Below are 13,353 nucleotides of genomic sequence, written 5' to 3'. Positions count from 1 at the left end.
TCTCCGTCTGTTTGTCCGTCAATCAAGACCCTTTACCTCGAGAACGCGTGGAGAGCAACGAGTAACGTCAAAAATATACGGCCGTTTTATGCAGCAAAAAATTTAGGTAATTTTGTAACACTCAAGGGAATCAAATTCATTCTTCTCATAGAATCATGACTGTCATTCGGCAAGAAGATTTAACAGCACAAATAAGGGAAAAAATCGTTAATTTGTTGTTCCATCACAATAAAAAAAAAGTGTTCCTGCGATTACTATCTTACTCCGACAGAATCGCATTTGGCCGGTTTTTCTTATTGGATTGAGTAGTAATTTTTTCCTAGTTATTTTCTATACCTTGCAATGTCTATTTTTAAAAGGGATGTCTATAATTTAAAGTTGAAAACTTTAACGCTCTAATCTACTGCAAAAGTGACAACGACATAGTATTAGTTGGGTCTTATGAGAGTCTGTTGCTCATATGATACTCAAGCAATTGACATAACCACAAAAACATAACTCAGATGTATCGAAGACCTAACAATGTATGAGTATTGTGTAGTACTTAGGTATGTATGCGCATACCTACAAGATAACAATAGTATTGTTGTTACCAACATTTAGCCCACACACCAGAGATGTAGAGACACATATTAATTGTCTCTCATATCTTTTTAATTTTTTTAGATTTTTACAGTAAATTTTACCCACATACTTATTTATTAATTACGTTACGGGGGTAGGTACTTTTTTCGTATTAGAATCTAACTGGACTGTTTTAAATATTAGATAGGTAGGATTTAAAAAAAAATAACTACTGAAATTGTACCTACCTACCCTACATGGAGCATTGGTAAAATAATTGGTAACACTTATTATATCGTGTTAAGCTTACCTATACGTTATTACGGGTTTATGGGGTAGGGTCATGTCGTAAAAATAATAAAATTTGTTAGTTAGGTTTAACAATGGCATTCCTGTTATTAGTTAGGTACTGTTTCGGTTAGTATTACATTGTTCAGTTGCAATTAATACACATAAAATGCCTTTTAGCCGTAATTCTAAGCCGAGCCAATACAATGCTGTGCTTCCGTGGCGTAAGTGGTAAGTAACCCGAGAATGTTTTGTCGCGCTCTTGCAACGCGAGTCCTTGCACCGACTCACCATTTTACCACTTCCAATACGACATAAAACGTTTGTCGCTTTCCAATGCAGAGTATCATTCAACACATTCAAATTAGACTGGAACAAGACCGTCAATGGACGACTAGTTGGACAAAGTGCGGTATCGATTAGCGGTTTTGGTGAGGGCGACCAAATTCCGTTCCACCGGTTAGCGTCCTCGTCTATAATTATAATTTGTGATGGTTTTTTACACCGTCCAAACTGGACGGTTCGCTGTCGACACTACGGTACAGTTAACACAGAAATTCGACGCAACGTAGGTATAAAACAACTGCGTAACACTTCGGTGCATTTTAGTTAGGTATTATGCTAATGTTTGGATAACAGAGGTCAACGAATACCGCATTGGGACGAAGACCTATCGTTATTGGTGAATAAAACATACGTTTCAACTGATCAGCTGCATGCTTAAATTTATTATATGCCTATTTATTTTAAATTATAAACCTCATTTGAAATTCAGATCAGGTAAAATTCTTCTGATTAAATCACATTTCCATAGGAGCTCACTATTTAATAAAACGTTACGTGTATGTGATAAGACAGGTTATAGAGTTCAATGATTTAACATTGTTGACTCTACCACGAATAGTAGGCAGGAATAATAATTACTTATCTACTACAATCAAAATATCATTGGTAACGAGTCGTTGACATAGGTCAGTTGTTCATATTAGTGGAATTGAACATCTGGTTCGTATAATAAGAGTTATTTTGGTCATAATAAGGATATCGTGTGTTGCTACGTGTCTACGTGACTTGTAGAGGCATTGTGTGGATGGGAAGTCGCCGCGGTTAAGTGGGTGATAGCGCCGTTATCACCGCTCCGGCGACCCAGTCAGCTGTGCGACCGGCCACAATTGATACGAGCTTCGGTACACATTCATACAATGTCCCTTCGCATAAAAACAAAATAGCATACTCCTTTCGTTTGATAAAGGTCGACGCACACCACCGCATTATCACAATACACCAGTTCAATGACACGGCCCACGACGATACAGCTAGCGCCATCTATTATCTCATACAAGAACTAATAATTGTGTTAGCGACAACTACTCACGTGAAAAGTCCCTGTTGGCTTTACGTGACACGTCTCCCGTCCGTTCGAGTTGCACATGCACGCACAAATAACCACATTTGTTGACAAACAATCTGCGAACATGCAAATCGCGTCAACAACGCGGTTCTTGCAAGGGCCCGGGACGGACTGTCCGGGCGTCGGAGCGGTCCCTTTCGTTCTAGGGCCGCCGCCGCGCCCGCGCGCACATTGGCTGCGGCGCCGGCCAATCGCAGGCCCCGCCGCGCGCCATCGCCACTGGCTGAAAGCGTCACAGCGGAAAAAGCAGTGGGGAAAATTACTGACGAATTCGCCCACGCTGCTAACACTTCTCCCGCCATTCGTTTCACACACAAATTGACTTGCGAGGCCACACCGCTCTATGTTAAGACACCAATCGGCTCCAACGATTAGTCAGCAGAAGATGAGATCGCAGACGTATAACTGATGATGTGATTAGTCGAACGCATGACACATACCCTTACAGCGCACGCAGCACTATCGTTAAAACATGTTTTACCTAACAATTTTACGCAAAAGTTTGTTAAGTCAATCATTCCTTCGGTAGCACTTTAGGAACCCACGACACTCGCATAAATTAGTGTTTATAAGCAACGTCTATACCTCACCATAATTATCAAAACGAATTTTCTTTGTTTATTTCATCACAAACCAGCTTATACTGAATAAAGAACCAGAAATATAACAAAACTGTGTATTTCCTCATTTAAAAATAAAAGTTGTACTAATTACTACACCAAAGGCCGCGTTATCATTTCGCTCCGACTGACCACTGAATTGAAATAAATGTAAAAGGAAAACAGAACTCTATTACAACACAATATTAATTCTATTTTATAAATAAACCGTTCCATTGACGACGTGGAATTAATAATAAACGTGACGAACGCTATCCGATAGTTTTATTTTATACTAATTAAAGAGCGATCGCAGTAAAAAACCTTAATGTTTTACTACGACGATTATTCAACACGTGCAAGATATGCATTAATTTACCTAATGACTCTACATATAAGGCAGAGTGTCGTCTGTGCGTGACGTGCCCTCCTCAGCTGCGCAAACGCATTTCATTTTCTTCCTCTCGGCCTTAGTTGCAGCCTCGCCGGCCGCGTAGTTCATTTCCCACCAGATGGCGCCGCCGAGCACGTTGCGGAAGTATGGGGGTACACTGCCTTCCCGGAGGAGATACCTATGAGAAAGAGGGAACATCATTGACCAGTGCCGTAACTAGGGCGGTGCCCAGGCACAGGGCGCAGAAATGACCAGACCAGTATCTAGTTTTGTTTCATGCACGCTCTGCACTGTAGAAGGTTACTTTTTATTCAAAAAGGTACATTTTTTTATATTTCTCGCACCGGGCGCATAAAAGGCTAGTTACGGCACTGTCATTGACTAATCCAAAACACTTATTAATCCCTCCCTTTAAGGTTTTGACAAGAGACTACTATTGTCACTGAGACAATGAAGCTTCATTCTACTTTTACGTCTGTTGGGTTTCTTTAGAAAAGAAATTAGGGATGTTTTTACAAGAACGCATCAAGTATCTCAAAGTATTTCATAATTATGCATGTCTTGGTTCGAAAAGAAAAATTGTTGCATTCACGACATTGACCATGACTATTCACAAGTTATCGCGTCAAGCGGAGCTTTATCAATATTGATTTAGTAACACACAAAAAAATTATGAACACTCTATTCTGATATCACTGATAGATACGTTCAGAGTTCGAACTTCGAAGTAGTCCGGTACGTCTACGATTATTTAGATTTTGACTATTCTGCAGTATCAGTAACATTATGGCCCGATTCGACCAAACTTTTATCCGAGAATAACTCCTGCCTGGTATTCCTGGCACATTGACAGTTTCAGTACTACCTATGGGAAATTGTTTGATCGTATCCACCCTAAGTCGTCGAGGTAGATATCATTGTAGTAGGTATGTGATTAGAGGAGGGCTGCCGTCATTCGATCCGGAGGTCCTGGATTCGATTCCATATTGGGATTCATGTCAGGACGCACATGTTGAAAAATTAACTTAGCAAGAAAAGTTAGGGTAAGATTGAAAGTACCTAAATAAAATAATAGTTATGTTCTTCGGAGAGAGGTTACTTTTACGATTACGCCTATAAGGCATTTCATAACATTTTGATACTGCAGAAATCAATGAATGCAATTGAAAAGTGGAAAAACGAATGAATGTCACTAAACGAACTTATTAAAATATTATGGTCTGAGAATTTACATTATAGTTACTTAAAGTGTATGACCACCATTACTTTAAATCTAATGCGCATGGCGCATGCGTTTAAAGCATGGCGTCCCGGTACATACAGATAGGTACCATGTTGCATCGGTCATTGTCCCCGGCTGCATCGATGTTTCCTATAAATACGTTAAGAGGACCCAGCATAACTACTAAATACACAAATGTTTAAGGTATATTACACAGGTAGTAGTTTAAAAGCAGATTGTAGATCAAAGTATCACACCATAATGATGTTAGCCCTGACTCCTGAACTACGTTAGGTTTTCCATCGGATGTCAGATGGGATGTCGACGAAATAGAATTATCTCACACTGTTATCAGGTTTAGCAATTTGCGTCCATGCCAAAGACACATTTTGTAGAGTAACATGGTTTAAGTAACTAACTTAATTGTAACTTTGTTACTCCCTATACCGACCACTTGTTGCTGTCACGTCTACACGAATAAAAATATTTAAGAAAGATCTCTTAAAAACAAAGTAACATCAGTTTTTTTTAGCAATATTTTCATGTTACCAAAAAAAATATGAAAGTGCATGTTGTCGTCGGCAAAGAGTCTTATGTTTGGTAGAGTCATCGAAGAGGACAGAACATCAAGCTAAGAACTGTGGGCGACAATTACTTACATCAATTTGTTATAGGTGCGAATTTTCAACAACCAAGCCTGAAGTGCTAGGGTTACTAGAGAGTAAGTATGGTGATAATTAACTTCGAACTCCGCTTAGGTTCTTCTAATTAATTTCGTTGCGGCTCCAATGACAGTTTAATAGTTTTCCGGGATAAACTTGGCCTTCATTGGTTGGCTTCATTTCTTGGATCAAGAGCCGTCAAGCTGCAGATCCTGGCTTCACAGGAGTTGCAGCCGTGGGAATAGTCTGGAACACTAGGGTAGTACTCACTTGTAAAATTGTTCCTCCTTGAACTCCTCGGCCCGCCGACGCCAGTACCTCTTCAGGTTCGGGCTCATGTCTTCGGCCGCCTCCACTTCCTTGACCAAGCTCTCGCGTTCCTCTTCAAGAGCTCTTGTCTCGCCAGACGCTTCTAGAACAATTTACGTTATCGTGAAAAATTATCCAGTCAAAACCCGGTTTCCAATAAAGCGTAGCAGAGTGGAGAAGTGACTGGCGTCAAATTTTTCTATAGAATTTGACAGCGGCGGCGCCGCGGTGCCTAACGAAGTTGTGCGGAGCGGAGAGGAGAAATGGAAATAATGATATCTGATTAGTTATTCAAAAACTTCTCCGCTCCGCTCTGCTCCGACTTGGTGGAAACCGGGCCTATGAAACACCAAGCTGCGAAACCATGACAGAATAAAAGATTATAATACATCTCTGCATTCTTTTCTTTCACATATTAACTAAATAATTATGGTTTACGTAAAACCACTGATTTAATACTTATTTTTCAAACTCCGGATTGATTTATTTTTGTTTTGTTGTAGTAGATTTCGTATTGTTTAATTTTCTTCTGCATTACAAACATAATTATTGTCGTACAAAATCTTCTTGACCATATTATTACGTATAGGTATTTTTCTGTACACTAGCAGTAGCATATAGGACAGTGTCAGTGTCACCACTCACCTTTGTCAGCCTCTTTTTCGATTGAATACAGCAGTTTATAACTTACAGGACAAAGTGCGAGCTAGGCAGGTAGAGTCCACGCACTTTTGTCATTTAAAATCGTTTACTTTATTCGTATCTTTTTCATAAGGATTTCCTTAACCTGTCTGTAGTTTGAATGTTACCTTCTTCCAATTCGCCTTCCACCGACATCTCTGTAGAGACGGGCGAGGGCTTGGTGGTGATGTTGGCTTTGGCCCGACTCTGCACATCTTCGGCCAAACTCATTTTCAAATCTTCGTAGATCCTGTACCAATAAAGTTGCAGATTTGTTGAAGGTTTTCTTTTCAGAGGTTTTACGAAGAAACGCAAAGTTTATTAAACAACGCCATTCTAGTTAATAAGTACCTACTGTTAGTATTTAGAAGTTTTAAATTATAGTTTTAAAGTCTCTTTTTAGCTGTCTTCACTTGAGTGATTGAAAGTATTTATGTACCTAATTAAATACCTCGTATTACCATAGAATAATAATATGTACAGAAGTTTTACTTCGCGAAGGTATTTTAAAAAATGTATGCTCAATGTTATTAACAATATGGTGTAATTTAGCCTGTCTCAAGAGTCAAGCACCATTTTGTTGACAAACGTCAGTGATCGGCACTGCGCCGAAGCTATAGGGCTGACTTCGGTAAAATGATGTGACGTGCGGTGCCAAACTGCGAAAAATGGAGGAGGAAATACATTAGCATGAATTATCATGAATAATATTAACTACTTATTTGCCTCTCAGTGTCTTGAGGCTACTTAAAAAAGTACATTCTGTGTTTTTATTATTATTTAGGCAGTTAAATACTGCACAGTATTTAGTACACCATTTTCTTTATTTTCTTCCATCATACACAAGAATACGCGTGCGTGAGTCAATGTTCGCTCGTATGTGAGGCCTTGCCGAATAGTACCCTGTAGGTGGGCCATCGTGCGTGTTTTGTTTTCGATGTAAACTCGCGGAGATGAACAGGCCTGGTTACTTCAGATTATGTTCTTTAAGACAAAGGCAATAATTGGCCAATGAAAATATTTATTCGAACGTAATTAACGAGGGGATGTCGAGCTGTTATTAGTGAGGGCGTTGCTATAGTACCACCCTTGAATTGGCCCGTAAGTCCGCACCAATAGGCTTTAACAATTTTGTAAACAAAGGCCTACATGTGTAAATCCTAGTGGGAATAGGCAATTATTAACTTAATTATGCCAATCAGTCAATTAGCACTTATAAATGTATCTTTACCAATTTGGGAACACCTGTTGAAACCCGCATGGCCTAAATGCTGTAGCCGCTGTGTAGGTACAGTCAGCGTCAAATAGTTCGTAATACCCAGTGGCCAAAAAGTTGACAACACAAACTTATTCCTATTGTGACAAAGACGTGTTGGCTACTTTCGTTCGGTGTCAAGAACTATTTGATACTGACTGTATGCAGAATAGCAGGCTGTATTTTTTACTATGGAAAATCTCAACCTTATTAACTTTGAGCAAAAACCATCACCTGTGTCCTAAAGCTTGAATGATGTCGTCTGTGCACCTCTCCTCGTCCGATCTTGTATCCCTGATAGGCACGTGCAGTATTGTCTCGCTGTCGGACTCCATGACCCGGCGGTACCGTAATATGGCCGACAGCAGCTCTTTCGCGCCCTTCAACTTGGCCCTTTCACTTTCCTTCCACTGCTGCTCTAGAGTTCTGCTCGCGTAAATAAAGAAAATAAACACCTACCAGCAGGTGTCTCAGATTGAGTACCTAGATAAGGTTTTGTTTAGCAATTCAAAATTGAATAAGTTATTTTATTTAAATGGGTAGGACAACACGCAGTTAAAATTTTACTTTACCGTCAGATAATATTCATAAATTAGATTGAAAACAAAGTTCTAAAGCGTAATATTTTTCGATTAAGGGGGACATCAAAGTTTTCATTAACTTCTACTCTAAGCTTCTACTAATTTCTTACGATATAAAATATTAATTAGCTAAGATTTGATACAAGACCTTAATAAAAACGCCTTTGGTAGTCTAGGAGGCAAAACATTGCTCGGTTTCATTGGCTTCGGCTGAAACCTCTCATAGGGCCTCATCCAATGGTAGAAGCCTTTACCAGAGTCTTTCTTCAGGTCCTTGTAGGTAAGATACTTCGGTTTATCTGCCAGCTTCGAATCCATCAGCCATTTCTAGTCAGCGATAGAAATGTGTTTTTAAATTAACGGTTTAATTAGTTTTTATACATTTTTTGAACCTATCTGCATAACCTCACTAGTGCAAAAATCACTACTTATGATTATAATAGTGGAAGAATGCAACCATCAGGCTGAGCTACATCAAATATCAACATAACATGCAATAACCTGCATCTACAAATTATACAATAGTAAATTATATCAACCTCAGTCTCCGTCAGGTGGATAGGAGTAAGAATGGACAAAAGGTTGCGATGATCCCCAAATGTGTCGTACTGATTGATAGAGCACCAGGGCTGCCAGCGACAAGCTTTCTTGTGCTGCTCAAGTAACGCTCGATGTACGAGCTCTGAACATGATAACTCACTGAAACAACATCTTAGCGTAAGCCTAAATACTAAACTGCATCTTAAAAAATGTACTCTCTGTAGGCATACGTACCGTCGAAGAACAAAAAATCTAATTGTCTTTGCCAAGTACATCTCTCTACATTTACCATGGGCGACAAAAGAATTCTCTGACTTGGCATCTAATGGCTTCTGCTCACTATCGTGACATTCTTCTGTATTTGTAACTTCTTCGCTGGTGTACACTTCAGTAGAACACGGTTCATCCATGATGGAAATGTGGCCCTCTTCATTTACAATAACTTTTTTACAAAACGAATCTTTCATTCTCAACCAATGCTGGTGCATTTTTGTTACACTGCTCATATCATCAGTTTTTACTTTAATGGTAGATGTGGTATTAGACCGGCATTCCGAACAAGCTTCGAAATTAACATGTAATGACTGGCCATCGAACTTAGCTGATGTTGCACTGTCAAGGTATATATCATAGTGATTTTCACTATCCATTACTACTTTACTTTTGTTTGGAGAATCTACAGATATTTTGTTATCCGCTTTATTTAATGTAATTGTAGTAAAATTGGCATGTTCTATAGTTAAAATTATTTGTACAGATACGTAACCGTCAGTTCTTTCTTTTTCTTTGGTTTCTTCCTCTTCTTCTCCAATTTTTTTGGAAGCTGAACTAGCTACGCTGCTGTATGTGTAAGTTCCAATGTAACTTTTTTGAGACATTGACGCTTTAGATTTAAGAGTATCCGTCTCTACTGTATCAGAATCGAACAAATCAAAATATTCTTTTTCTTCGTCTGTCCATTCAGGGAAAACTTCCTCTTCTTCAATAAAATAGGTAGTAATAATTCTAGTATTGTTTGGAAAAGTCACTACATGAACACCATCTTTATTAAGCAAAGAATTTGTACCATCCATTCGTCTAGAAAAAACTTCTCCTAAACAATAGTCCGTGGCTGTTCTTATCAATAGCTTCTCAATTGGTGTTGGGATTTCATCTACCCATTTTTGCCTCAATCCATTTGTTTCAATAGTTTCAAATTCTTCTATGACTAATTCATATTCAGGCGGTTTTATTTCCGAACCGTCGTCGGCGATAGCATTTTTTGATGATTTAGAAGAAGCTTTGCTGGGCTTTTCCTTTTTATCTTTTTCTTTACCTTTTCCTTTTTTGCTTTTGTCAGAACTGGTTTCACTGTGCATATCTTCAGGTGGCTCTGTTTGGACAATCCTTTTTTCGCATTTGGTTATTTTAATAAAAGAGCCATCTGGACGCAACACTTCTATAATACCAGATGGCCGAAACACTATTACCTCACCATTTAAACTTATACAACGCATTTCTTCGTCAAGGTGTGGCATTGGATCTATAAAATACTGTTTGATGTGTGATATATCGGGTGAATTGTCCAGATGAACACTTTCAGTTATTAATCCATTAGGCCAAGTAATGAAAAGAGAATGAAAATATTTTGACTCAAATATTTGAGGAATTCCATCACCATATCTTTCAGTAGATGGCTTATACATGCTTTCTTTTGGTTTTGAGTCTATGAAAGACATTGACATCATAGGTATTGGTACTTGGTATGTCTGCTTTTTAACATTAATCATAACTTGATCTTTGCTAGTTATTCTGAATGATTCGCAGATATCTAATATTTCGGAGGTAACATATTCACCCAAAGCTCTATGCAACCAAAACTCATTTATACCATTTCCTGGGACAACATTCAAAATTATGTATTCCAAATTCATTGGTATCGTTAACGAATATTTACTTATCACTTGTGTTCCATCTTTGGAGAAGAACGTCGAGTTTTGTCCAAAAACTTCAACTCTTCTATCGCCCAAATCATACCCAGAAAAAGGTTTAGCAGGTATTTCAATTGAAGCATTTGAATCAGTTCCCATTGCCATAAATGATTGCCTCAAATTCTTTGGTGTGGATGCCGCAGAGGATTTTGGTTTTCTACTGCTCTTAGAATCTACTTCGGTTGAGCTCGGTGACATTGTAGTTTTTTTAGAAGTAATTTTGGTTTCCGACGCTTCAACACTAGCTTCTTCCATAACTGCAAGTTCTTGAAATTTTAGAGAACCTTCCATCAGAAGTTCTAATTCCACTTCTGTATTTTCTACACACGATTTAATTGCAAAAGGATCAATAATTTCTTTGCATTCAGATTGTGATTTCAAGACAACATTTTCGTCATAAATTTTTTCTTCATTTTGAATCCAGTCATAATGCTCTTCAAGGACAAAGTCGAAAAAATCTTGCAAACACAATGGAGTAGGAATATGACACCTCCACTCTTCTCGGGCAATGCCGTCTTTGTCGTGACTATTAAAAAACATTAATATGAAACTGTCAGTAACTTCACAGTACTTGTAATCAACACAATTAAAGCTGTTAAATGCATCTCGCATAATTTGAAAGGCACTAACTCCAGAGAAATCTTCAAAATGTTCAAAATCATCAATCATGTGATTGATTGGCTGCTCATTTGAGATTTCGGCGGCAGATACCAGTTCGCTTATGTCAGGACAGTCAAAAAGAAATCTTATTCGACAAACTTCGGGGTCATCGCTGTAGGAAGCGCCTGATACATTTTCACTTTTTGTCATTGAGGGAAATGAAGGAGATGTTGAACTAGAACTCTTCATAAATGAGGGACATTTAGGTAGTGGTTCAGCTAAAACACTGCGTTTTAAATATACTTTTTTAAATTCTGATATTGTTGAAGATGGCAAGTGCTTTTTTTTAAGAGAACTTCTATTATTGTATAATTTTCGACAGGCTAATATGTGGATTAGTCTATTTAGCTCCGCTGTTTCCACGTCTTCTCGATCAAAACATGTAAGAAGTACATTAATGTGAAAATTTATTTTGGCCTCTATCTCGCCTTGGGGTCTGTTTTGATTCTGCCACAATTGGTTGATAGGCATTCCAAATAATGTTGTCCAAACTATATTATCTAAATTGATATTTCCCAGGTGAAAGGTGTTATACTTCGCTATATCTCCGTAATGTATTATTATAGGATCTTTATGATTTTCATATTCATCGCCATATGTGAGACGGTAAGCTTTTTTCTGAGATTCAGTTTTACATAATGTACTGAAAACATCTCTAACAAGGGTTTCCGCCTTTGCTATTTTACCATCCTCGTCACCACTTTTTCGAGGTTGGTTTATAGTCAAAGCAGTGGACAGTGACGTCCTGCTACTTTTTTCATCAATTTCATGACTTTTTTCAACGGTGTGAAGTACACTATCCAAAAGCGAATATATGGTAACGCATTCCAGAGGCAGATCTTGTATTTGTTGATAATAATACTTGATATATCGCTCGTCATTAAAGTCCATGGGGATATTGATAATTTCCATGTTTTCTAAATAATGCGTATGTTGTCGCGTTAAATCTTGAATATCGTACATTAGGTAACACAATTCGTCATAAATTTTATCCGGACTGCCAGATAAGCTCTCGGAATCCCAGTACGGTGGTGCGAAAACAACAAAAGCAGTGTTCTTAAAATCATCAGCTGAATCTCTGTGAATTCTCAGCTGCTGTAAATCATCCCAAAACTTTAAAGATTTCTCAGTTAAAATTTCTGTTTGGCTTTGTCCTCTTTTGCTGGGTCTCAGTAAGCTTGAAGGCACTCGAGTTGTAGATGAATCGATCCGTATTTGAACCACTGCCGTGAGCGGAATTCCAATTTTGACAAGTGCTCCAGGTAAGTAAGGTTCCACAAAGCCAGTTATAGCAACATAAAGATTAGGACCATCTGTAGGGAAATCATCAACGTAAACTTTGTCTCTCCATTCTTCTCCTCTAACGCGTAACTGCGTATTATATTTCTTTCCCTCGGATGGCTCTGGAGTTTGAGGTAATGGCTCTGGTTCGCCCTTTTTACCCTTAGCTTTTGGGGGCGGTTCGGGTTCTGGTGGATCTGGAGGCTTGACGCTGACAGTTCCTCTAACTTCTGCTCTATTAACCATGGTTGTAGATTCTCTTCGCATTCCTTCCTTAACTTCCAATCTTTGGCGTTTTATAAAAAGATATTCATCTTTCATTTTTAAAATGAGATGTTTAATTATCAGTGCTAGTATATCCGGGGGTATATCCTTTTTGTCTTTAAGAAATGCCTGGCCTTCTTCGAAGACGCGAAGATTGTCATCTTTTACTTTCTTCTCTCCACCCAACTGGTTAATCATGAAGGTCGTTTCAGTCTTGCAGATATTTTTTATTACAAATCTCTTCTCTTCAGCGGCAAAAGTTTCAAACTTGTTCAAATAAATGCGATCTTGGTCACTTCCAGCTGCTTCTATAAGAACCACCTTGACTTTCCAAGTCTCTTCATCTAGTGGAGCTTCTTCTATACAGGTACGCCAATAGTTTTCATCTACGACATCTTTACCCTTCTTGGGACCCATTTCCTTATTTTTAATAACTTTCTACAGTAAATTATTAATTCACTGTCACACACAATAAAAAAACAATGACGTGAATGTAAATGTGACAATCGTTTCGTTCACGACATTTGCAGTGTCATGAAATATAAAAAAAAAAAAATTTAAAGAGGTGAGAATCTACTGTTGTTTCCATTGTGTATCCAGAGCAAGAGCCTCAGCTAAGGCCCGGTTTCTACCACGGCGGAGCGGAGAAGTGTTTTAAATAACCAATCAGAT

The 13,353-nt window shown here is 38.4% G+C and overlaps 1 protein-coding gene across 1 annotated transcript; it reads right to left on the bottom strand.

The window, feature by feature from the left end:
• Nucleotides 1–2,993: 2,993 nt before the first annotated feature.
• Nucleotides 2,994–13,098, bottom strand: LOC114354282 (uncharacterized). Its single transcript, XM_028306581.1, has 7 exons — nt 8,741–13,098; nt 8,506–8,665; nt 8,115–8,293; nt 7,620–7,811; nt 6,259–6,380; nt 5,411–5,552; nt 2,994–3,434 (listed from the first exon to the last, which is right to left on the bottom strand). The coding sequence occupies exons 1-7, from the start codon at nt 13,096–13,098 to the stop codon at nt 3,251–3,253; spliced, it is 5,337 nt and encodes a 1,778-aa protein (XP_028162382.1). The 3' UTR covers nt 2,994–3,250.
• Nucleotides 13,099–13,353: the final 255 nt, after the last annotated feature.

The sequence above is a fragment of the Ostrinia furnacalis genome, unplaced genomic scaffold (assembly GCF_004193835.3).
Source record: "Ostrinia furnacalis isolate ACB-3 unplaced genomic scaffold, ASM419383v2 OfSCF0188, whole genome shotgun sequence".
NCBI lineage: Eukaryota > Metazoa > Arthropoda > Insecta > Lepidoptera > Crambidae > Ostrinia > Ostrinia furnacalis.
Note: the sequence above shows the minus strand (reverse complement) of the source record. Positions and strands in the feature narration are given on the sequence as shown.

Coding starts and splice junctions, on each gene's coding strand:
- LOC114354282 (XM_028306581.1), bottom strand. CDS start 13,098: ATGGGTCCCAAGAAGGGTAAAGATGTCGTAGATGAAAACTATTGGCGT. Junction 8,294..8,505: donor TCCACCTGACGGAGACTGAG/GTTGATATAATT, acceptor ATCGCTGACTAG/AAATGGCTGATGGATTCGAA. Junction 3,435..5,410: donor AAGGAGGAACAATTTTACAA/GTGAGTACTACC, acceptor TCTTTCTCATAG/GTATCTCCTCCGGGAAGGCA.